The sequence below is a fragment of the Trichechus manatus genome, unplaced genomic scaffold (assembly GCF_000243295.1).
Source record: "Trichechus manatus latirostris isolate Lorelei unplaced genomic scaffold, TriManLat1.0 scaffold00048, whole genome shotgun sequence".
NCBI classification, from domain to species: domain Eukaryota; kingdom Metazoa; phylum Chordata; class Mammalia; order Sirenia; family Trichechidae; genus Trichechus; species Trichechus manatus.
The window spans coordinates 9,379,997-9,405,194 of record NW_004443984.1 but is presented as its reverse complement, the minus strand read 5'-3'; the positions used below and the strand labels follow the sequence as shown (position 1 = coordinate 9,405,194).

General features: G+C 47.2%; 1 protein-coding gene across 1 annotated transcript; it reads left to right on the top strand.

The window, feature by feature from the left end:
- Positions 1–1,465: 1,465 nt before the first annotated feature.
- LOC101345796 (phospholipase A2, membrane associated-like) lies at positions 1,466–5,127 on the top strand. The gene is made up of 4 exons (XM_004377174.1): positions 1,466–1,505; positions 1,711–1,855; positions 2,068–2,174; positions 4,985–5,127. The coding sequence occupies exons 1-4, from the start codon at positions 1,466–1,468 to the stop codon at positions 5,125–5,127; spliced, it is 435 nt and encodes a 144-aa protein (XP_004377231.1).
- The last annotated feature ends 20,071 nt before the right edge of the window (positions 5,128–25,198 follow it).

The following is a 25,198-nucleotide window of genomic DNA, read 5'->3' as shown; positions in this document are numbered from 1 at the left end:
AGGGAAACACCTACCCCATCAAGCTCTCTTCCCTGCTGGACTGTGGGGTCTCCACGAGCAGGACTAGGGTGTAATCCTCATCCCCTCCCAAAGGGCCTGCACAGGTCCTGGAACTTTGTAGAGACGTAGGGTGTGCTTGTTGTGAATGAATGAATGCCCTCTTTCTTAGTCCCAGAAGCCACATTTAGCAGAAGAAAAGCGTCACCCTCAATTCAGTCAGTGGGCCCATTGGCTCTGCAAATGAGTCCCCAGCTTGAAACAGTTGACAGTCCCTGCTCACCCTTGAAAGTGGGTATACGGAGGTGATTGGTGGTCACACCCAGAGCCAGTTTGGGAAATTTACTCAGTCAGGAGCTAAACCCACAGTAAACATTTCAACATCACTTAAGATTTATTCTGGCATCTCTCCAATGGCACATAAGTTTTTTCCATCCTCAGTTCTGTCTCGCTAGCTGAAGAAGGGAAGGAAAGGGGATTTCCAAGGGGCATAGGCATGCCACACTGTAAGTCCACCTACTGGCCTTGCGCTCATCCCCACCCCTGACCACGCCCAGCCTCCCAGAGGAAACAGCTATTTAAGGGGAGCTGGAGTTCAGAATAGACGTGACAGTCGTTGAAGGTATCAACTCTGACATCCTCTGAGAGGTAAAAACCCAGAAATTAATGCCCACTCACTGCCTTGGAGAGTAGCTGTGTTGTGTATGTGTGTGCATATGTGTGTACGCATGCATAGATGGGCATGTAAGTGCACATGCATGCATGTGCAGGGTTTGTTGTGTACAACAGGGTATATTACACAAGGATGTAGTGTGGGTATGTGAGTGTGTTGTATGAAAGGATGCTTGCATTAGTGTTTGAGTACAAGAGTGTGTGTATGTGTGTGCGAGAGAGAGTATTATGTGTTTGTGTATGTGTATATGTGTAAGGGGTTGGAAAGTCTTGCAAAGAGAGGATGCTGGAGAAAAATACTGGGATCAGACTCCATGCATGGAATTCTCAAGCCTTAAATTCGACTGGGGACATGTATGATATGCCTAATGGGGGAGACACAACTTTGACTTTGGGAGCCTCCCCGTTTGTTGGGAAGAACCTGGTCCCAACCTTCCAAGAGCTCTCCATCTGAAGAGGATTGTGTGCATCTCGTTAGTGTATTATGTGGGATCCAGCTGGCTCTGAGGGCCTTTGTGTGTGTGAAACTGTTCAACGGAGCAGGGAAGTCAGGAGGGCGTGTGTGTGCACATGCATCACTGGAGGTCAGTCCTGTATACCTTGTGTGTGACAAAGGGAGTCACCCTGGACTTAGTCTGGGACTGAAGAGCATTTCTGTGTGCTCCTTTGCAAACTCCATTCTCCAGAGTTGTTGAGTGTGAGCAGGAGAGCAGGGGGCTAAGGGAGGAAGCTGGGACCACCTGGGAGAGGAATCTAGGCCAATCCACCTGCACTTCTCCCTCACAGAACTCTCCACATGAAGACCCTCCTGCTGTTGGTAGTAATCATGGCCTTGGGTAAGAGCTGACCCTGGTCTCTGACCCTAAGGGGGCGGTCCAGGGTGGGAAGCACCCTCATCTCCCAGTTTTCCTTCCAATGGCAGCATGGCCTCTCCTGGTAGGAGAGGGATAGAGACCAGTGGGGTGAGCGAGGGGAGTGCAGAGAGCAACAGGGAGGGAGCACACAGGGCCCAGTCCCCATCAGCAGCCAGTTTCCTTCCAGGCCTGCTGCAGGTCCAGGGGAATTTGCTGGATTTCCGGAAAATGATCCAGTTGGTGACAAACAAGAAACCCGTGATCAGCTATGGTTTCTATGGTTGCTACTGTGGCCTTGGCGGCAGAGGAACCCCCAAGGATGAGACGGATTGGTGAGGCCGCCCTTCCCCTCCCTTCCCTCTGCTCACTTCTGACTCATAACCCCAGGAGGCTGAGGCTGGAAAAGCAGCCAGTAGGGTGGAAACTCTGCTCTAGACTCCAGAGTCACCAAGTCTCTGCCCAGGGTCAAGGAGGTGAGAGCCAGGGGGAGGCCGGCTCCTTTGAGCTACAGAAAAGCGGCCCCAATGGCATGTCCTCATCACAGGTGCTGTGCCGTACTGGACTGTTGCTATGAACGTCTGGAGAAACATGGGTGCGGCACCAAACTTCTGAGCTACGACTTTGCCTACCGTGGGAACCAAATTGTCTGCGGTAAGAAAGAGTTGCACAACCCCACACGGTTTCCTTACTGAGTGCCCACTGTGCTGAGTACTGGGCTAGGCATTAGAGATAGAAATACAAGGGGATATTGTCCCTGCCTCAGGGGGCTCATAGTTGAGTAAGAGGTAAAGAAAATGAAAGCACAATATGGTAAAGACTCCAATTGGAAGTAAGCAAAAAGAAGGAGCCCTTTACACAGCCTGAAGTTCAAGGAAGGTTCCTGAAAGTGGTGACCTCTAGGCTGAGTTATAAATGCTGTGCAGGGATAGCAAGGGTAAAGGAGGTGGATGGGCAGTCCAGGAAGAGGGAACAGCATGGTCAAAGCCTGGAGTGTGCTCAGGGGAACTGCAAGCAATTCTGTGTTGCTGAATGGACCCACGTGAGGAAGAGCAGGAGTGATGACAGGCAGTGCTGGAGAGATAGGAAGGGGCTAGCTCAAGCTAATTAGGGGCAATGGTAGTTCAGTGGTAGAATTCTCACCTTCCATGTGGAAGACCTGGGATCGATTCCTGGCCAATGCACCTCATGCACAGCCACCATCCGTCAATGAAGGCCTGCGTGTTGCTATGATGCCGGTTTCAGTGGAATTTTTAGACTAAAGTGGACTAGGAAGAAAGGTCGGTGATCTACTTCTGAAAATCAGCCAGTGAAGACCCTATGGATCACAACAGTCCAATCCATAACCGATTATAGGGATGGCGCAGGACCAGACAGTGTTTCATTCAGTTGTGAACGGCATTGCCATGAGTCAGAGGCCACTCAGTGCCAGCTAACAACGACAGCAACAACAGATCAAGCCAGGCCTTTGAGGCCATGTTGCATTTAGATTTTATCCGAAAGCAATTATTGTTGTTGTTCAGTGCCATTGAGTTGATTTTCAACTCACAGCAACCCAATGTGACGGAGTAGAACTGCCTCATAGGGTTTTCTAGGCTGTAATCTTTATAGGAGCGGATCACCAGGCCTTTTCTCCCATGGAGGCAGTGGGTGGGTTTGAACCGCCAATGTTTCAGTTAACAGCCAAAAGCTTAACCATTGCACCACCAGAGTTCCTTCCTAAAGCAATGGGGGGGTATTAAGCAAAGGAGTGACATGATGAGATTTGCATTTCTGGGGACTTACTCTGGCTGCAGGGTGGATGGAAACAGGATGGCAGGGGAACCTGTGAGAAGGCTATTGCCGTAATCCAGACAAGAGATAGTAAGATCTTGACATAAACAATGGCAATCAAGATGGAAGGGGTTGGAGAATGAAATCAAGATGCATTTGAGAGGTAGAATTATTAGAGTTTGGTGACTGACTAGGTAGGGGTGAGGATAGGGAGCTGTTGAGTAGGTATGCCACTGTATGGACGGTAGTACCACAGCTGAGATAAAGACCATAGGAGCAGGGCTTGGTCAGGGGTGTGGGGAGAAGGAGGAGTTCTGTTCGGGGCTTGTTAAGCTGAAGGCACCTCTGGGACACCCAGGAGATGTCCAGCGGGCAGTTGGATGTATGAACTTACAGCTCTGGGCAGAAGTTTGCACTGGGGTCATAGAGTCAGGAGTTGGCAGCAGAACTAGACATGATTGCCCATTTGATGCTGAAGGGCTCAGAAAGGAGACAGAGTAGGAATAGTCAGAGAGGGTGGAGGAGCACTGACAGAGGAGAGTCAAAGAAGTTGGTAAGAAGATGGTTGCAAGAAGGAGGAGAAGATTAACAAGAGCCAGTTTAACAGAGTTTGCCAAGGTAAGGACTGTCAAGAGTCCTTTGGATTTAGAGGCAGGAAGGCCATGAGGAGCTCAGTGAGAGCTGTTCCCATGGAGTGGTGAGGGCAAAGCCAGATTGGAGTGGGTCAGGGAGTGAATGGAAATGAAGAAGTAGAGACAGTAAGTACAAGATAACTTTGGAGAAAGTTTGACTCTGAAGGGGAAGAAAGAGAGGGGGTGGTGCCTGGAAGGGTTTGTTCAATGTCCCCAGATAGTAGATCCATGGCTGAGATTTTGAGAGATCAGGAACTCTCACTCAACAGCCTGAGTTCTTTAGGATCAGAAATTGCATCTCCCCCATTGTGACCTCTCCATAGGATCATGTATGTTCAGAAGGCTTTGGGTTGCAAGCAACAAGAAGTCCAACTAAAGGTGGCTTAGATAATGAGGCTGTATGACTTTCAAACACCAAGAAGTCTGGAAGAAGGCAATGCCAGACTGGGGCAGCCTCTCAGCCATAGGGACCCAGCCTTTCCCAACCTTCTGCTCTGCCATGTTGGCAGTATCTAACTCTTGGTGTCAAGACACAAGCTGCAGCTCCAAGCATCATGGCCTCACACTCCAAAAGGGGCTTTCCTGTTGTACATCTCTCTTTTCAGAGAGGAAATTAATCCTTCCCAGAAGCCCTCAGTGACTTCCCCTTGTGTCTCATTGGCCAGAATGGGGTCACATGTTAGCCAGAAACAAATCACTGCAAAGAAAAAAAGGATAACCATGGCTGGCTTGCATCAATCAGGAGCCATTCTCAGGGGCTGGGCACTTGGCCACCTGGACAAATCTGGTAGCAAGAAGGAGAAGACAGTGGCAGTTAGGAAGGCATTTAACAGAGTCTTCCCACAGTCGGCTGCTGTGTGTCCCCATCAGATTGGAGACTAGCTTCCTGAGGGCAGGAATTCTGTTTCCATTAGTCAGGAACATCTGGAACATAAGTGCTTGTCTCAGACTAGGAACTTCTGGAGAACAGGGACTATGTCTTCTCACCCAGGGTTCCCAGAAGAAGTCATAGAATATTAACAATCCCCCTGTCCTGTGTCTATTTTCTTGTGATTTCAGAGAACCAGGACTTCTGCAGGAATCAGCTGTGTCAGTGTGATAGAACGGCTACCTACTGTTTTGCGAGAAACCTGAACACCTATAATACAGAGTACCAGTACTACCCCAATTGGAAGTGCAGTGGGACACCCCCCCGCTGCTGAGAGCCGCCTCTTCCCCCAGAAGCCTCACCACCCAATGCTGAGTTTCCTTCTGTAACACTGCCACTCCCTGCCCTAGCCAAGTTCCCTGGGGATGGAGAAACCATCCCTTTCCCATTCTAGAGACAAGCCCAGGGCTCCCCTTCTATCCTTGCCCAGAATGAGAAGTCAAAACCGGGTGATTTATGCTTGACCCCTTCCTCCTCCTTCCTCGGCCAGCAGGAGATTTCTCCAATGATGGCTCCTCTGTTCTCCTTCTAGTCCAACTTCCTGCTTAGCAGTAGCATCTACAATCCTGGGGGTCTCTTCTGAATAAAGCAATTCATTGGCAAACCATGCGCAAGCATTTGTGGGAATATGCGCAAGCATTTGTGGGAATATGCACAAGTGCTCACAACACCACCCAAGACTAATGAGGGTCTTGTGAGGTGGGCAGCCCCATGCACACCTAGTGTGAGAACAAACCGTACAAGCTAATGTAGCGTTGCTGTTAGTTGCCATCCAGTTGATTCTGACTTATGGCGACTCCATGTGTGCAGAGTAGAATGCTCCTTAGGTGTTTCAAGGCTGTGCCTTTCAGAAGCAGATCGCCAGGCCTATCTTTCGAGATGCCCCTGGGTGGGTTCAAACTGCTATCCTTCCAACTAGCTGTTGAGCGCTTAACCGTTTGCATCACCCAGGGACTGGTAATATAGAGTATTTTGTTGCTGTTGCTGTTGTGTGCCATTGAGGTGAGTCCAACTCATACCGACCCCATGTGACAGAGTAGAACTGCCCCATAGGGTTTTCTTGGCTGTAATCTTTATGGAAGCAGATTGCCAGGTCTTTCTCCCACAGAGTCACTGGGTGGGTTTGAACTGCCGATCTTTTGGTAGCAGCCGGCGCTTAATCTTGCGCCACATAGCGTGTTAGGTGCTGTCGAGTCGGTTCCAACTCATATTGACTCTATGTATAACAGAACAAAACACTGGCAGGTCCTGTGCCATCCGCACAATCATTGTTATGCTTCAGCCCATTGTTGCAGCCACTGTGTCAATCCATCTCACTGAGGGTTTTCCTCTACTTTTGCTGACCCTCTACCAATACCAGGGACTGGTCCCTCCTGATAACATGTCCAAAGTACACAAGACAAAGTCTCGTCATCCTTGCTTCTAAGGAGCATTCTGGTTGTACTTCTTTGAAAACAGATTTGTTCGTTCTTCAGGTAGTCCATGGTATATTCAATATTTTTCACGAACGCCGTAATTCAAAGGCATCAGTTCTTCTTCCATCTTCCTTATTCATTGCCCAGCTTTCACATGCATATGAGGCAACAGATAATACCTTGGCTTGGGTCAGGAGCACCTTAGTCCTCAAAGTAACATATTTGCTTCTTAACACTTTAAAGAGGTCTTTTGCAGCAGATTTGCCCCAATGCAATACATCATTTGATTTCTTAACTGCTGCTTCATATGGGTATTGATTGTAGATCTAAGTAAAATGAAATCCTTGACAACTTCAGTCTTTTCTCTGTTTATCACGATGTTGCTTATTGGTCCAGTTGTGAGGATTTTTGTTTTCTTTATGCGTAGGGGTTAAAAATACAGGCTCTGGAGTCAGACAGGCTGGGTCAAGTCCCACCTCCACCACCTCCTAAATGTATGACCTTGAGCGAGTTACTTAGCCTCCCCAAGCCTTCCTTCTCGCTTCTATAAACTGGAGATAACACTGCACAGGGTTGTTTGGGAGTTAAATGAGATCATGAATGGAAAGCACTGGGCCAGGTATACCTGTATTACAAGTGAGCCCCCACCTCCACCCCATCTCCCCTCCTGCGCCACCCACCTCCTCTTCCCTGGGCCAGAGAAGCTCCTACTGGCCTGTCCCTGGATAACAAAAAAGTTGGTCTTGATGTGCTGGGGAGCTGTATTCCACATCCTCTGCATGGTATGTTCTCCCCCTGTTGCTGCCAGCCTAGTGGAAGGTAAAGGGGGTGGGGGTCGATTTAATGCTGGCCACCAGCTGCACCCTCACCTAGGGTGGGCTTCCTGGAGGTGTGACCTGTGGGTTGCCACAGGGCTCCGAGCTCAGAAGCTCCCCACACTTGGTTTAATGCTCTCCTGAGACCATCTTAAAATTTTTAATAATTTTTAAACAAGGGATCCTGCATTTTCATTTTGCACTGGGCCTCACAAATTCTGTAGCTGGTCCTGCCCTCACCTGGATGCTACTTCCCCTCCTGTTGTCCAGGGTTGCTCTGGGATCTTCCCACCTGGACCAGCTGTTTCTTTAATAATCACAATTAGGGTTGCTGGATGGGAGCCCTGCATAAAGGCACCCTGCTGAGGGGCATAGTTGGGGGCTGAACTTTAGCCAGAGCACAGCTCAGCAAGCTCTGCCTTCACCAGAGGTGGCACTTTACTGTAATTCAACTTCCCAGAAGGAGTGCCTTTTCCTAATTCTGCACAACTATGCTCTGGTGGCGCAACGGTTAAGCACCTGGCTGCTAACTGAAAGGGTGACTGTTGGAACCTACCCAGCACTCCTCAGGAGCAAAGACCTGTTGATCTGCGTCCATAAAGATTATATACAGCCTAGAAAACCCTCTGAGGCAGTTCTACTTTGTCACATGAGGTCACTATCAGTCGGAATCAGCTCGATGGCACCGAACAACAACTTGGTGCCTGAATCTCCTGTAAAATAAAAGACACACAAAATACAAACCCCAGTATTTTATTATTAGATTCAACGAACATAAAATTAACTGTCAAATTGCTTTAAATTTGCTGAACACTCTCAGTCTCCATACATATCTCACTGTGGACTGGAAACAGTTCATGGACCACAATGGATAACAGAGCACACTTTGGGAAGCACTGTCAAACCCATATTGAGGCAAGAAAAATGCCCTTAATGATTTATAATCAACAATATGCTTTATCACTTGTCTTGGAGTAAGTGCCATTTATTACTATGTAGCTAAAGTTCTTTCCTTTCCTGCTACCCTTCAGGACCTGCTGGAATGAGGATAAGACCACATTATTCCTCATTAATTGCTTCTTAGCTTGAAAACAGAGACTCCGAAATGTGCTTTTAAATAAAACTTCAATTCAATGCTTGGCAAGAACTCTTCTTTTCTTCCACCTTGACCTAGGGAAAAGGGAAAGGATTGGCTTATTCTCTCAGCTACATCTCTCCCTTCAGTAAAGACTTCGTACTTTTAATTCTTGATGTAAATGTTTGTGTGCAAAAGGTTTTCTATGCCTGAGAACATTTCTTTTACAACTCACATTGAATAACAATTTCAAAAAATATAATATTCTGGGTTTAATTTTTTTTCTTTTATATCTTACAAATATTCTCCACTCTCTTCTTGCATCCGGTATTGCTAATGTGTTGTCTGATATTAATCTGACTCCTAATCTTTGTTTGGAGCCCTGGTTGCTAAGTGGCTAAGAGCTCAGATGCTAACCAAAGGTATCTGCCCTTTCTTTCTGGAAGTCTTTAGAATTTCCCTCTTTGTCTTTGGTGTTCTTAAATTTCACTACAATATATGTAGTAGTCAGTTTTTCTTTATATGTCCTGTTTGCACCATTAATTATAGGAATTTTATAGTCATTATTTCTTTGAATATTTCCTTTCCTCCATTTTTCCTCTCTCCTGGAACTAATATTACCTGGTTGTTGGTACATCTATCCTCCATATTGCTTAGATTTTATTTTCTATTTTCTATCTTTCTTTTGTCTTACTCTTTACCCTGCCTCCTGGGAGAATTCCTCAATCAAACCTTCCAACCCCTGTGTCATTTGCTACCACTGCCCAGGCAGGTGTTCTGGTCAAGGTTTTACCATTAAACACCTGGGAAGCAGCAGCACTGGCAGGAAAAGAATCCCAAGGTTGTAATCAGCCATCCTTGGTGGGGAGTGAGCAGGAGTGGGGTGGGGGGGTAGAAGGGGAGGAAGATTAAGATGACAGGATGAATGCCTGAGGGTAGCTGCGCAGCCTGAGCAGTTTTCAGCAATTACTCACCCAAGCAGGACTTTTGGACAGCCCTAATACTATCTCCAAAAGTAGCCCTGATGTCGCAATGGTTAACCAAAAGATTGGTGATTTGAACCCACCAGCTGCCCTGGAGGAGAAAAGACCTGGCAATCTGCTCCCTTAAAGATTACAGCCTTGAAAACCCTATGGGCCAGTTCTACTCTGTCCTATAAGGTCGCTATGAGTCAGAATAGAATTGACAGCACACAACAATATTATCTCCCACCACCCATCTGTCAGTTTGTCATACTGTGGTAGCTTGCATGTTTCTGTGATGCTGGAAGCCATGCCACCAGTATTCAAATTCTAGCAGTGTCATCCATGGTGGACAGGTTTCAGCAGAGCTTCCAGACTAAAACAGACTGGGAAGAAAGACCTGGTGATCTACTTCCGAAAATTAGTTAGTGAAAATCCTATGGATCACAACAGAATATCATCACATATAGTGCTGGAATATAAGTCCCCAAGGTTGGAAGATATTCAAAATACATAGTGGCCACACAATGGACTTGAACATAGCAACCATCATGATGATGGTGCAGGACTGGGCAATGTTTTGTTCTGTTGTTCATGGGGTCACTATGAATCAGAGCTGACTCAATGACACTAACAACAATAATATTATCTCCAGAACTTGAACATCTCAACTGTTGCTTCTGAGGTAAAGAGACAGGCACTGATTGTCCCAAGGAAAACTTGAAAGCTTCCTTCCAACCTATCCACTGCTTGTCAAACCTGGACTTCCTCTGCTCCAGGGTACAGCCAGCCTCCTCTCCCAACAATCTCACCCAGAAGTCAAGACTGTCTTCATGCTTCTTGTAGGATGGCACACATATTCTTTTGTTAGTTCTTCAAATCCAAGCTTCCCCCTCAAATCTGTAGTTTTGCAGAGTGGTTTTGGCAAAGGGAGCTAACAGCCTATGCTAATTTGTAATCTTGGCAGAAGAAAAAAAACTGAAATGCACAACACAATAGCTTGTGTATAATTTAAAAGCACACACACACAGTGACACCCAACACTAAATATTTTCAAGCAGTCATATATCTAAATAAATATTTGAAGGATAAGTTGGTAGAGGAGATGGAGGATGAAGGAAAAATGAATAAAATGAAAGAAAAGCGGTGTCTTGCTGAAACCAGTGATTATACTGTGCTATAAAGAGAAACCATGGTGCAAGCAGGTTCTCAGGGCTATTTGGGCAAGGAAATTCTACAGTCACCATCACCCAGATCATGGTCTAGGAAGAGGATCATGGGCTCCAGGCTGGCACATGCCCTTGGCCTGCAGATTCCATGCCCAGGGCAAGGGTCCTGGTTATCCAACCACTAAAACAGGACATCACGTTTGGTAAAGTGGACAGTCAGCGAAAATGAGGGAAACCCCCCATGAGATGGACTGACATAGTGGCTACAACAATGGGCTCAAACATACCAGCAATTGTGAGGATGTCGCAGAACCAGGCAACATTTCATTCATAAGGTCGCCATGAGTCAGAGCTGACTCAACAACAACTAACAACAACAATAACAAAGATTGTACTGCTACTTGTCTTGGGTCAAGAAACCGAGAATGGCCTCTTGGAGAAGAGATTAAGGTTTTGGCCCCAAAAAGAAGTTCTTTGGGAAAAGCTAAGTCTTTAGAAAAACACCAGCCCTTAGTCACCTCCCTACGAGCATGTCCCCACTATGATTTCCAACTCTTTTATTTGGCCAGTGTAGTGATGAGGTTTTTACTGGTCTCTGAAGACCTTGAAAATCAAAAGCCAGACCGTCTGAGCTGCCTACAGTTGGTTGAAACCTAGCCCAGGAGACTTTTCAAGGGCAAAGCTACTGCTGAAGTCCATTTTCCCAGAGGGAAACAATCACATCAACCTCTTTATTTATGGAGGAGATAAAAGGGCCAGCTGGCTGACGGAGGGAGTTTCACACTTTTCAATTGGGTCACAGCCTGGGAATAATTGTCATCCAAGTGGGAGCTTGTAGGAGCAGGGTAGTCAGAAGCCAGGCTATTGACAATACAGTAGCAACAGCAGCAACGCAGTGTCTCAACAACTTCCAGTTACCATCGAGTCAGCTCCAACTCATAGCAACCTTATGTATAACAGAAGAAACTTTGCTCAGTCCTGTGCCATCCTCACAATAGTAGATATATTTGAGCCCATTGTTGCAGCCACTGTGTCAATCTGTCTCATTGAGGGTCTCCTTCTTTTTTGCTGACCCTCTACTTTACCAAGCATGATGTCCTTCTCCCACGATTGGTCTCTAATGATGTGTCCAAAGTAAGCAAGCCGAAGTCTCACTATCTTCGCTTCTAAAAAGCAATCCTATGAGGCAGATAATCTTGTTATTCCCATTTTCCATTCACCCATAGAACAAGACATTGATTGAACATTTTCAATGTTCCAGGCACAGGACCAGGCACTAGAATACAGCATGAGCCAGGTAAGCAAGTTCCCTGCCTCCTGGGGGCTTATAATCCACAAGGAGGAGACAGATACAGACAATACACAAATTACAAGAAAAAAGATAGTAATAAGTACAGTAAAGAAAATCAAAGCTGCCGTGAGACCAGAAGAACTGGATGGTACCCAGCAACATTACTGAACATTTTGTTCAAAAATTCTATAGACGAATCCTGATCAAAAGGGGGGAAATATGAGGAACAGAATTTTAAATTCTCATGGAATCCAGATTTTCTGGAGCCATGAAGGCTAGATGAACCCCTGAAACTATTGCCCTGAGATAATCTTTAAACCTTAAACCAAAAATATCCCCTGAAGTCTTCTTGAAACCAAACAATAGTTTAACTTAACCAGTAAAGAATGTCTGCTTTGAGCATTGTACTCTTTTAAGAACTATATGGGATCAAATTGACAAGAGCAACTTGAAAGATAGATAAGACACTTAGGGGGCAGTGAGTTTATGTTAAGGGGGAAGGAACAACTCAGAAGAGCAGGATGAGAATGTCTGCACAACTTGAAGAATGTAATCAATGTTACTGAATTGTACATTAAGAAATTGTTGGATTTGTGTATGTTTTGCTGTGTATATTCTCAACAAGGACAACAAAAATAAAATAAATTATATTAAAAAAGAAAATCAAAGCAAGGGAATAGGAGAGGGCAGGAGTAAGGCAGGGGCATGTGTTTTAGATAACGTGGTCAGGGAAGGTGCTGCAGAGGAGATGACATTTGAAGTGATAGCATGCACGGTATGAAGGAGTCAGCCCCAAGATGACGAAGGAGAAAACCAGCCCAGGCAGAGAGAACAGCTAAGAGGCAGGACTGATCTTGACACAGCCGCTTGAATGGCGATCCCTGCCCACAGCTCTGATTTGTAGCAACTGCATAGCAGTTCAACCTCTGCTTCCTGCCTCCTCACTCCAGAACAGGTGCATTCCCAAGAGCTGTTGTTCCCTTAGTTGCCATTGAGTCGATTCCGACGCACAGTGACCCCATGTGTGCAGAATAGAACTGTGCTCCATAGGGTTTTCAATGCTGTGAGCTTTCAGGAGCAGATCGCCACTCCTGTCTTCTGAGGAGATTTTGGGTGGTTTTGAACCGCCAACCTTTCAGCTGGTTGTTAACCATTTGTGCCACCCAGAGACCCCTTCCCAAAAGCACTTCCCAAGATAAACCTCCTGCAGGCAAATCTTCGTCGTGGAGCCTTTTCTCAGGAAATTGACCTAGGACAGCCCTTTGACTGCATGATCTCATTTAACATCCCCCGTGGTCCTTTGAGAGAGACACTATGATTAAACCATTTGTATACAAAAAGAAGCTGTGGAAAGAGATTAAATCTCTGCTTGAAGCCACACAGGTAGAAGTGGCAGGACTGGGATTTGAACACAGGGCACTTGGACTCCAGAGCCCCAGGTCATAACCACCATCTGGAGCCTGGCCCATCACACCACAGGCAGTCAGCAATGGGCAGTAAGCAGAGAGCTGGCTGAGGATGGCTCTGGACCATTGCCCTTTGCCCTATGACCCCGTGCCCCCGCTCACTGTCCCATCTTGCTGGCAGCTGTGATAACAGCAGCAACAGTCTTCATGAGCCTTCCCAGCGTGCCAACATCACGCAGTGGAAAGCAACACCTCCCTCCGCCTCCCACTCCCCAGCTGCCGGTGTAACACCACTGTTACTGCCGCCAGGGGTGGTGTCTTCACCTGTGCACCGTGGATGGAGCAGCTGGGAAAACTGCTGCGAGGGGAGATTTGAAATCTAGTCTCGCCTTACCCTGACATCTGAGACCCTGAAAGAGCTGAGATTCTGGAAGAACCAAGATCCCAGAAGGACCGAGGCTCTGGCTGGCCCTGGCTGTGAAGAGACCTGGGCTCTAGTCCCAATAGTGCCACTGACTCGGGGGTCCCTGTGCTTCTCTGGACTTCAGTGCCCCTTCCTAGACAGGCAGATGGACCCCTAAGGCTCTTCCAGAGCTAGAGTCAGGTAACTCCCATCTACTCGGCCATCCCACAGGGCTTTTGTCCTCACACCATCTGAATGCCCAGAAAGCCATCTCATTATTCCCGGGTGCAGGGCTTTACAGTTTACCCAGCATCTTCACAAATATGGTCTCATTTGAGCCCCACCACAGCACCAGCCCTGGTGGCATAGTGGTTAAGAATTCAGCTGCTAACCAAAAGGTTGGCAGTTCAAATCCACCAGCTACTCCTTGGAAACCCTATGGGGCAGTTTACTCTGTCCTCTAGGGTCCCTATGAGTCGGAACCGACTTAACAGCAAAGCAGCACCAGGAGGCAGAGATGATCATCTTCCTGGCTCAGTTGGTAAACAGAAGCCCAGACAGGGGAAGGGAATGCCTCAGGCCACTCAATCTTGAGAACCTTCGAAATCACCTTATTTTTAACTTATAATCAGAAACACATATGTTGCTGAGTATCAGAAAGGAGAGAGAGCTTAGAAATCATCCAGTCCAATCCTTTTGTATCACAGATGGGGAAACTGAGGCGCTGAGCAAGCTCCCCCCTCCCCCGACTTCCAGGTTGCACAGTGACCAGAGGCAGCACTGGAGCCAGGGCTAAGCCTGGGGCTCATTTAATTACTCTTCACATTTTCATGCCCTAAATTACTTCCCAGTTAAGACTGAAACCTAAACCACTAATGGGAAGAAAATGCGGCACCAGCTTGTGAGCACTCGGCCCCGGTTTCTCTCGGGGGAGGGATGCAGAGCTGGAACAGTGATGATCCGGGGCCGTTTCACCTTGTAACGCGCCTGCTGCGGGCGTGCAAGATGGAGGCGGGTCGTGTATTTATTTTCCTGTCAAGGCAGCTCAGGCAGCCCAGGGAGGAGGTGAGGCTAGCAGCAGGGACAAAGAAATGTGTGTGTTCTGGCAAATATGGGGAATTAACTCTGAGGTTGTTCCAAGGAGAAAATGATGTTTTGAATCAGGAGTTATACATCTGAACTCACTGACTTTTAAAGAACACCTTGTTTACTTAACTGTTCTGTTTACAGACTTACTTATACTGGCTCAGTTTCAAAAAGAATCTGAAGTGGCTAATTTTTTCATTAGATTGTCCACTCCTCGAGGCCAGGAACTATCTTTATTCTCTCTCCTCTTCTTCTGACAGGTTAACTCTTGCTTGCCCCTACCCTCTGCCATCCCCAGCTTGTATTCTCTGCCTCTCTCTGTTGTAATAATCTGTTTCTGTGTCTTTGTTCTGTACTGAACTGTGAGCTGAGTGAGGACAGGCAGTATGCTTTACACGTCTCAGTATCTCATCTATCCGTTTATCCATCCAACAACCAATCATTCATCCATTCAATCATCCACCCAGTCAACAAACCAAACATTCATTTAACCTCTATGATCCATCCATCCATCCATCCATCCATCCAATCATCCATCCAACAACCCATGTCTACAATCATCCATCCATTCTTTCAAAACCCCAGAAAGTTGCACAAATGAAACCCAATATGACAGAACTACAGATAGTGATCCTTTATCCAGTGCTCGCTTTGTTCCAAGCACCATGCTAAGTATTGTTGTTGTTAAGTGCCATCAAGTCAGTTCTGACTCATAGCAACACTATGTATAAAAGAAGGAAGTGTTGCCCAGTCCTGTGCACTGAGCAGTACAGACAAGACTGGATCCTAAGTCTGTCTGACGTGGAGCCTTGCACCTGTCATAACCCACTGGTCATATACCTGCACAGACACACAGATACACACACAGATGCAAACACATACATACACATACCCACCCATAAACATGCACACAGACATACGGTCAGACACACAGCACACACAGATGCAGCCATATACATACACATATACACAAATATATGCACAGGTATATATATATATACTCAGATACACAGACAGATACACAAAGATACACACACAGACACCTACAGATACATACACAGACAGACACAGATACACACACAGACACACACCCATGAGTAGTGGTCTTTGGAGAAGATCCCTGAGGTCTTGGCTAGTGTCCCCATATGCAGTAACTTCTGGGGAACCTTCTGTTTGGGTATTCCCTGGCTGGTTCCAATCCAGTCCCTCCAAAGCGTACAAACAACCAAGCTTCCTGCAAAGGAAAATCCCCCTCCCCTGCCTCTTCCTAGTTTTTCTGAGAGGATGATGGAAAATCCACCTGGGAAGGGGCCAGAGGAAGGTAAGAGTGATGAAATCGCTGGGAATTGGGAGGCCGTTCCCACTGGAATCAAGTTTGCTTTGCACGGTCTTTAATTCTTTCTAAAAAAAAGTAAGGTGATGTCTGCACTGGCTGGCTGGGCTGTGGGGCTCCCTGGTCCTCGGGGGCAATCAGCTCCTTTCCCTATAAAATATTACCACCTTCCAGCCCCCACCATAGGAAGAGTTACTGCTGCATTCTATGTGGAGGTGGAAAGAACCCTGGGTTTAGAGTCAGACTTAGTTTAAAATCGAGCTCAGTCCCTTTCTGACTGTGTAATCTTTCTTGGGCAACTCACTTTGCCTGAAAGTCACTCTCCTCATCTGTAAAATGGGGAGAGTAGTACCCCCCTCAAAGGCTATGGGGAGGATTAACCAAAACCAAACCAGTTGCTGTCGAGTCAACTTCAACTCAGGGCAACCCCATGTATGTTAGAGTAGAACTGTACACCATAGCGTTTTCAATGGCTGCTTTTTCAGAAGTAGATCACCAGACCTTTCTTCTGAGGCACCTCTGGATGATTTGAACCACCAACCTGGTTAGTAGCCGAATGCTTAACCCTTTGTGCCACCCAGGGACTCCTGGGGAGGATTGTTGTTGTTGTTGTTAGGTGCCGTCAAGTTGGTTCCAACTCATAGCAACCTTATGTACCACAGAACGAAACACTGCCTGGTCCTGTGCCGTGTTCACAATCATTGTTATGCTTGAGCCCATTGTTGCAGCCACTGTGTTAATCCATCTCGTTGAGGGTCTTCCTCTTTTTCGCTGACCCTGTACTTTACCAAGCATGATGTCTTTTTCCAGGGATTGATCCCTCCTGACATGTCCGAAGCATGTAAGACGTAGTCTCACCATCTTTGCTTCCAAGGAGCATTCTGGGGAGGATTAGCCAAGATAAATTCTATGAAATGCCCAGCACTGAGCATGGCACTGAGCAGACGTTCAGTCGGTAGGGTTCCCTTTCCTTTCTCCCACCAAGTACTCTTTCCTTTCTGTTCATGAGTGACTGGCATCTTGAAGCTCAGGACCTCATCAGAGTCATGGTCATATCCCTAGCTCCTGGCCCAGGCCCTGGCATGTAGTAGATGACCAGTAAATGCTTGTTAAATGAGTCTTTCCAAAATCTGAATCTGCTATGACACTCTTGTGTCTCCAAACTCTCCAATGGACCTTCGTTTCCTTCAGAAGAGCAGGCTGAGCTTTTAGCCTGCCATTCAAAACTTCTCATGATCTGACCCTGGAATCACTACCTTCCGATACCACCCTTAGTCCTTAGATCCAGGCCAATGGGGTCCCTGACCTGGGCTCTGGGCTTTAGAAGACCTGGCCTTCCTCTGGCCAGGCCTATCCCTATGGGGCAAGGAATCTGTAAGGTCAGGGGATGTGTCCACCCAAAACCCACACCTCCTCTGCTGGACTATGTTTGGGACCCAGGCCCCAAATTCCTTTCTCAACTGCCCTACACTTGCTTCCAGGGCCTGAGTGGCCTCTTCCATGGGCCATCCTCCTGCGGTTGGACCACAACTCCAGTGTGTGCGTCCCTAGGCCCAAGAGATGACCAAAACCAAGAAAAAGAAAAAAAAACAAAACCATTGCCGTCCAGTCGATTCCAACTCATAGCGACGCTATAGGACAGAGTAGAACTGTACCATAGAGTTTCCAAGGAGCAGCTGGTGGATTCCAACTGCAGACCTTTTTGGTTAGCAGCCGAACTCCTAACCACTATGCCACCAGTGTTTCCCCAGAAAAGACAGCCAAGGGGTGGCTATCTGTCCCACCTGTGGATGGTGCTTTAGCATGCAGGTTGCCATGTCCACATCTGTGCTCATGAGACCTCTTACAAGGTGGGATAGAGTCAGCGTTGGGAAGAAAAGGGGTGGGGGTGGGCTGTGACAGGGATCTCCATCTGTATGCTTGCTCTAAGGCCAGCAGATGTTGGGGGGGCACCACCCCTCTTCATTTCTGCCTCCCTGCAGAAAAGAGGGTGCTCAGGTGTGGAGGCTGGAAGGTGCGGCTGGGGTTTGGAGACCTCTGTGTTCTCTGGACCTGGGGTGTCTCATTCATGGGCAGCACCTCTGGGTAGGGACAGCCTATTCAGTCCATGGCAGGGAGTGTCTGACCTGGGGATGGGGTGGCTATGAATGATGGGCAGGTGGCCTGGAGGGGACTCTCTCCAGGCCCTGGGTGGGACTGAAATGCCATCTGTGGCTCTGGTCTGAGTTTTGGATCTGCCCAGGAGCTGGCAAGTTGGGGCTGAAGAAAGGGGAGCAGGGACAGCAAGAGTAGTGGGAGCCCCAGACCGCATCCAGGGCCAGGGCCTGCAGGTGGTTGCTGGAATAGGGTCACCATGAGCAGCCCTAATGAGGGGCTTTGCCAGGTTGCAAATGCACCCACCTGGGCTTTACTCACAGGTTAGCAAGAGCCTGGCATCAGTGAAGCCAACACTCAGTCCCCAGGTAGACGCCACAGCTGTGCCCAGAGAAAGGAATGACTTGCTTAGGGGAGAGAATGGCAAAGACTTAAACACAGCACTCCCCCCTTCTCCCCTTTTTTGGTTACTTAAAAAAAAAAAGTTGCTGTTGAGTCCATTGTGATTCATGGCGACCCCGTGTGTGTCAGAGTAGACCTGTGCTCCACAGGGATGATTTTTTGGAATTAGATTGCCAGGACTTTCTTCCATGGTGCTTCTGGGTGGACTCAAACTTCCAACCTTTCAGTTAGCAGTCAAGTGTGTTAACTGTTTGTACCACCTAGGAATTCCATTTGGTCACTTTATTGAGTTGTCATTTATATATAATAAAATTTGTCAATTTTAATTGTACAATTGGAAGAGTTTTGACAAGTGTATATAGTCATGTTGCCATGGCACAATCATGATATAGATCATTTCATCACCTCACAAGCTTGCGTCATGCCGCCTCGGCAGTCAATCCCCTCCCCCATCCCTGGGACCCGGAAACCACTGATTTGTCTTCCATCGCTATAGTTTTGCCCTCTCTAGAACTTCATATAAATTGAATTCTATGGTATATATCTTTTGTGTCTGGCTTCTTTCACCAAGTATAATTATTTTGAGATTCCGTGTTGTTGCTTGTCTCAGAAGTTCATTTCTGTTTATTGCTGAACAGTATTCTATTGTATAGATGTATCACAATCTGTCCATGCACCTGTTGATGGACATTTGAGTTCTTTTCTGTTTTTGACTTTACAAATAAAGCTGTTATGAACTTCCACATACAAGGTTTTTGCATAGACATGTGTTTTCATTTCTCCTGAGTAAGTACCTCGGAGTGGAATTGCAAGGTCATATGGTGAGTGTCTACCACATAAGATAATTATCCACACATGTCTGTCAGTTTGTCATACTGTGGTGGCTTGCATGTTGCTATGATGCTGGAAGCTATGCCACTGGTGTCTCAAATACCAGCAGAGTCACCCATGGTGGACAGGTTTCAGCGGAGCTTCCAGACTAATACAGACTAGAAAGAAAAAGAATGAAAACCCTATGGATCCCAACAGAACATTGTCTGATATAGTGCTGGAAGATGAGCCCCCGAGGGTGGAAAGCACTACACAATAGCTGCAACAATGGACTCATACATGACAACAATCATGAAGATGGTTCAGGGCCAGGCCATATTTCGTTCTGTTATACATAAGGTTGCCATGAATCAGAGCCAACCCGATGGCAACTAACAACACAGGTAAGTGTATGCCAAACTATTTTACAAAGTGGCTCTACCCTTTTGCATTTTTACCAGCAGTGTATGAGACAGTTCCAGTTCCTCTACATCCTTGCCAAAATGTAAACTCAGGACTCTTGCTTCCCAAGCTCAGGCAGCAGTGAGACCATGAGTAGGGTTGACAGGTGGGTGGTGGAAGTGGATCATGGTTTGGGCTACTTCTCTCCGCGCGGGTCTTAGGCTGTCAGAGCAAGAAGGGCCTCCAGGGATGGTCAAGCCTTACATTATCATTTTACAGATGGTAAAACAGATGCCCAGAATGAGAAGGGAACTGCTGCAGCCCCAGAGGGAGCTGGCGCTGGTAGAGCTGAGAGCAGGCAGTGGAGTGAGCGGGGATTAAGTGCAGGGAGTTTGGTCAGATTAGTTCCAGTTTCCAATCTTGGTTTAACCAATTACTAACCTCTCCGAACCTCCTATCTGTCAGTTTCTCCCACTCTGGTGGCTTGTGTGTTGCTATGATGCTGGAAGCTATGCCATTGGTATTTCAAATACCAGCAGGGTCATCTGGCGACCTACTTCTGAAACTTAGCCAATGAAAACCCTATGGATCACAGAATACTGTCTTTAACTTGATTACTTTGGATGCGTCATGAGGAGGAACCGATTGCTGGAGAAGGACATCATGTTTGGTAAAGAGGGTCAGCAAAGACGGGAGAAACCCTCAGTGAGATGGATTGACGCAATGGCCACAACAATGGATTCAAACATACTAATAATGAAGGTGGCCCAGGACCAGGCAACATTTCATTCTGTTATACATGGGGTTGCCTTGAGTCGGAGCTGACTTGACAACAACTAACACCAACAAGCCTCCATTTTTCCTTGTGTAAAATGGGGACAAAAACAACCTCATAGGGTAGGTTGACAGGATTAAGTGTCTGGAGCTCAGTAAATTCAAGAAATATTTATTGAGCACCTACTATGTGCCAGGCACTGTTCTTGGTGCAGGGGATACAGGGGAGAACAAGGTAAGCACAGTCCCTGTGCTCATGGAGCCAACAGACAGTGGGGAGGAAGGTTACAAACGAGGAAACAAATAAACACAATCCATAATTATAAAGTGTGACAAAGTGCTATTTGAAGGAACCAAATTACCGTCTACTTCAACAAGGTGACCAGAGAGTCTCTCTGAGGAGGTGATAGTTAAGGTGGGGCTTGATGATGGGAAGGTGATGGTGTTGCAGGGTGTGGAAACAGCATTTGCAAAGGTTTGGAGATTGGAAAGGACTTACGGTATTTTGGGCACAGAAGGGCAGTGCAACTCTGGCATGGAGATCCAGCAAGAGAGTCATACAGAGATGCCAGAGAAGTGGGCCAGGCTTTGCAGGAGTCTGAATTTTATACGAACAGATTTATTTTAGACCCAAATGAGTGCTAGCAGTTGCTGTTCTCCCTCTTATTTTTCATCACTCAGGGGATTTAATTCCCATTCCCAGCCTCTTTTCAAAACCCACTGTGGGCAGGTGCCAGGCTGGGGTCTGCAGCCAGCTGAGCCTGTTCACCCACCCCCAACCTCAGGCAGGTCTGGCAGGGGCAGTGGCACCAGATGGAGGGGGTGCTCTGGGCTGGGGGAGGGACCATCTGCTGCTCCCTATTGTCCGTCAGCCGTTGCCTGGCCCAAGCCCTTTGCTCTGAGGACAATGAGTGACAATGGAGAATGTGATCTTCAGGCTCCTGTTTCCTGGCCGGGCCCCTCGCCCCCAGGGTGACACCAGGAGAATGCCCCCTGCGGCAGAGGCGGGAGCTCTGCCAAGCGGGAGGCAGCACCACACGCATCCCTACCATCTCCCTGGCAACCGCAGCTGCCGAATTGTTGGGTGGAGGCTTTTTTTAGCATCCCGGGTGGGGGCTTTTCTCCTTGCATCCCCCTGAAGGGTGGGTGCTCTTGGGAAAGGATCTGCATATGGAGTCCTTACAACCCCTAGCTCCTGGCTTGGGGCCTGTGGACTCCTCAGGCCACCTGGGGCCCAGTGTAGGGGCACACCAAAGTCAGACCAAGCAGTTGCTTAGGATGCCAACAAGGAGGCCCAAAATAAATTCAAATGATATTTGAGACAAAGCGTCAATGTTGTCATCATCCCCCAAATTGGAAACTTATTATACTTCTCTGTGCTCATTTTATGGGTTAGTGTTATGGATTGAATTGGGTCCCCCAAAAATATGTGTTGTAAATCCTAACCTCTATGCTTGAGGTTATAATCCCATTTGGGAATGGGTTGTTTTTGTTATGTTAATGAGGCAGGATTAGTGTAGGGTGTGTTTTGAGTCAATCTCTTTTGAGATATAAAAGAGATTAAAACAAGCAAGCGAGTAAGCAGAGATGGGGGAAGAGAGAGGCCAAGCCACATGAAGATCATCCAGGAGCAGAAGCTCAAAGAGACAAGGACCTTCCTTCAGAGCCAGCAGAGAGAGAAAGCCTTCCCCTAGAGCCAGCACCGAAATTCGGACTTCTAGCCTCCTAAACTGTGGGAAAATAAGTTACTGTTTGTTAAAGCCACCCATTTAGGGTATTTCTGTTATAGCAGCATTAGATAGCTAAGACATTTAGTATTGATTTTATTTGGACTTCTATGGTGAGGATGGGGTATCATATTCTTCCCATTGCTTAGTGCCTCTGAGAGTCTGAACCCAGCCCTTATGGGAGGCATGAAAGGAGAGGAGGGGACCCCTGGGCAGCTACCCTCCCATCCCTCTAACAGAGAGGTTCAGTTCTTACAGTGCAGCTTTCCGTGCTGACTCGTCAGCAGCAGGTAAGATCTGCCCTCCGTGTCCCAGAAGCCAAAAGGACCACATAGTGATAATAATAGTCAGTGTTTATTGAGCACTTACTATGTGCCAATAATTGCCGTGTATACATTAACTCATTTAATCTTCACAACTCTAGGAAGTGAGTGCTATTATTATCATCCCCATTTTATAGATTGCAAAACTTAGGTCTAGAGAGGTTAAATATACCACCCAAAGTCACAGCTGGCTGGTGGCAGAACCAGGGTTTGAACCTGGGCAGCTTAGCTCCAAGTGCCAAGCTCTTAGGCTCTTTCTCTCTGCCACCCTGATTCTTGGTGGGCTCGTGTAGCATCTTGTTCAGACCCAAATTCTGGGGGAGATCAAAATAAAGGTGTCAAAGTGCCATCTCTCCAGGCTACCCACATAAGTGAACATAGCCTGCGGTCAAGAGGTGGACAGGCCCAGGTTTGTGTTCTAGTTCTGATACTTACTAGTGATGTGGCCTTGGGTAAGCTACTTCACCCCTCTGAGCCTCACTTTCCCTTTCTGTAATTTGGGATAACAACAGTACCTTCTTCATGAGGTTAGTGTGAGTGTTCCATGAGTAAGTATATGTCAAGCCCCAGAACAATGCCTGCCCCTTAGAATGTGCTCTGTAAACATCAGTGGTGATTATTATTATTGCTGCTACCTGTCCCTGTAGTGTGATTATGGGGGTTGAATAATGCGTGAAGGCACTTTGTATGTGGAAGACAATTACACAAATGGCAGGGCTTGGTGTGACTCATATAAATACGGATTGTTCAGTCTGGATAGTGGGAGGGGGGAGTGAGGGCCTAGAGGAGAACCATCTTCCCCAAGCACTAAGTGCCAAGTGCCAGCTCAGTGGGATGGCAATGAGGCCACCAGCAGTTAAGAGGCAGAGAGAAGGCTGCCAGTCTGCACTGCTTCCTAAGCCAAAATAAAAACCCCTGGGCTGGGACCCCAGCATATTCCTTTCCCTCTCTGGGCCTTAGTCTCCCTATCTATAAAATGAGTGATTGGAGACTAGCCAGTTTCTAAGACCCTAGCTCTGATTTTCTGTAACTCTGATAGGATAAAACCAGTTGCTGTCAAGTCAACTTCCACTCACAGAGAACCCATGTGTGTCAGAGTAGAACTGTGCTAGATAGGGTTTTTGATGATTGATCCTGGTCTCTCTTCCAAGGCACCTCTGGGTGGACTCGAACCGCCAAATGCACTATTTGCATCACCAAAGGACTCCCTGATAGGATAGGAAAGTGTGTAAAAATGAAAATGGAAAAGAGACACATAGCATAGTAGATTGATTGTAAAAATGTGCCCAGTTCTTCCCTTTTCTCTGTAGTCAAGCCTTTTACAAAATGACTTTGCAGAGTCTACCTTTAAGAGGTGGCACCTATTCCACTGTCCCCCCTCTTACCATTGAATTAGGCTCTCCTGGTGATTTGCTTTGGCTACAGAAGGTGGAGGAAGCAATGATGTGCCAGTTCCAAGCTTAGGCCTCAAGGGGACCTGTCTCTTTGTCTCTTTCTCTCTGTCTCTCTCTGACCCTGTGAACAATTCTGAGCTAGCCTACTAGAGGATAAGAGACACATGACCCAGTCACTTTCCTAATCCTAGCCAATAGCCACCCAACTCTCAGACATGAGTGACACCATTCCGACTAACCAGTCCTCAACCTATCTGATAGCTGTCAGCAAACTCATGAGCAAGACATGCCGAGATCAGCTGAGTCTGGTCCAGATTAGCAGAATTGCCCAGTGGACCTGAAGACTAGTGAGAAAAAACGAATGTTTACTGTCGTGTGCTACAGAGGTTGTCTTAAGCTGGGTTCTCTAGAGAAGCAAAACCAGTAAAGCGTATAAACATATAGAGAGATTTATATCAAGGAAACAGCTCACTCGATTGTAGAGGCTAGAACACCCCAAGTCCAGGGATCAGGGTAGAGGCCTCTCCCAATTCACAGAGCTGCAGAAGCTGGCGAGCCCAAGATTGGAAGGTCAGAGAGCAGGGCTCCCGCTCACAGGCTGTGAAGGTTGACGAATTCCAAGGTTGGCAGGCAAGACTGCAAGATTTCTCCTGATTCATGTAGCTGCAGGAGCTGGTGAACCCAAGATCAGCAGGTCAGAGAGCAGGGCTCCACTCACAGGCTGTAAAGATCGACAAATCACAAGTTCGGCAGATAAGCTGACAGCTCAAGTCCCAAGAACCGGAGGTGAGATGACAGGTGGCAGCCGTAGGATCCAGAGTGAGCAAACAGCCAGAACGTCTGCTTATATTCAGATGAGGCCAATATTCAGATGCAGGCCACACCCCCAAGGAAGCTCCCTTTCATCTGATTGGCTACTGCCAGTATATGCAGTTGTGGGAATGATCACATATAAACACTGAGAATCATGGCCCAGCCAAGTTGAGACACAATCTTAACCATCACGGAGGTCATGGGGTTCTTTGTAACACAGCATTATTGAGGCAATAGGTAACTGATGCACACAGTCAGTGGAAAAAAGTGTGGGCTTGATCTGGTGTATGACCACTGCTGGAGTCCCTGGGTAATGCAAATGGTTAATGCACTTGGCTGCTAACCAAAAGGTTGGGGGTTCAAGTCCACCCATCAGAAGGAAAGCCTGGAGATCTACTTCTGAAAAATCAGCCATGGAAAACACTTTGGAGCACAGTTCTACTCGGACATGTATGAGGTCGCAATGAGTTGGGGTTGACTGGAAAGCAACTGAGGTCTGCCTGTGGCTGTCTTTGTGGGACTGGACAGGGTAGTTAAGAGCTTAAATTCTGGATGGAAACTGAGTGGTTTCAAATTACAGCTTTTCCACTTGCTAGCTGTGTGACTTTGGGCAAGTTACTCAACAGAATAGTCTTGGTTTTCTCTAAAAGC

Bases quoted from the DNA above. Each gene is read 5' to 3' on its own strand.
- LOC101345796 (XM_004377174.1), top strand. From the start codon at position 1,466: ATGAAGACCCTCCTGCTGTTGGTAGTAATCATGGCCTTGG. The intron at 1,506-1,710 runs GTAAGAGCTGAC...GTTTCCTTCCAG, and splicing joins GGTAGTAATCATGGCCTTGG to GCCTGCTGCAGGTCCAGGGG. The intron at 1,856-2,067 runs GTGAGGCCGCCC...TCCTCATCACAG, and splicing joins CCCAAGGATGAGACGGATTG to GTGCTGTGCCGTACTGGACT.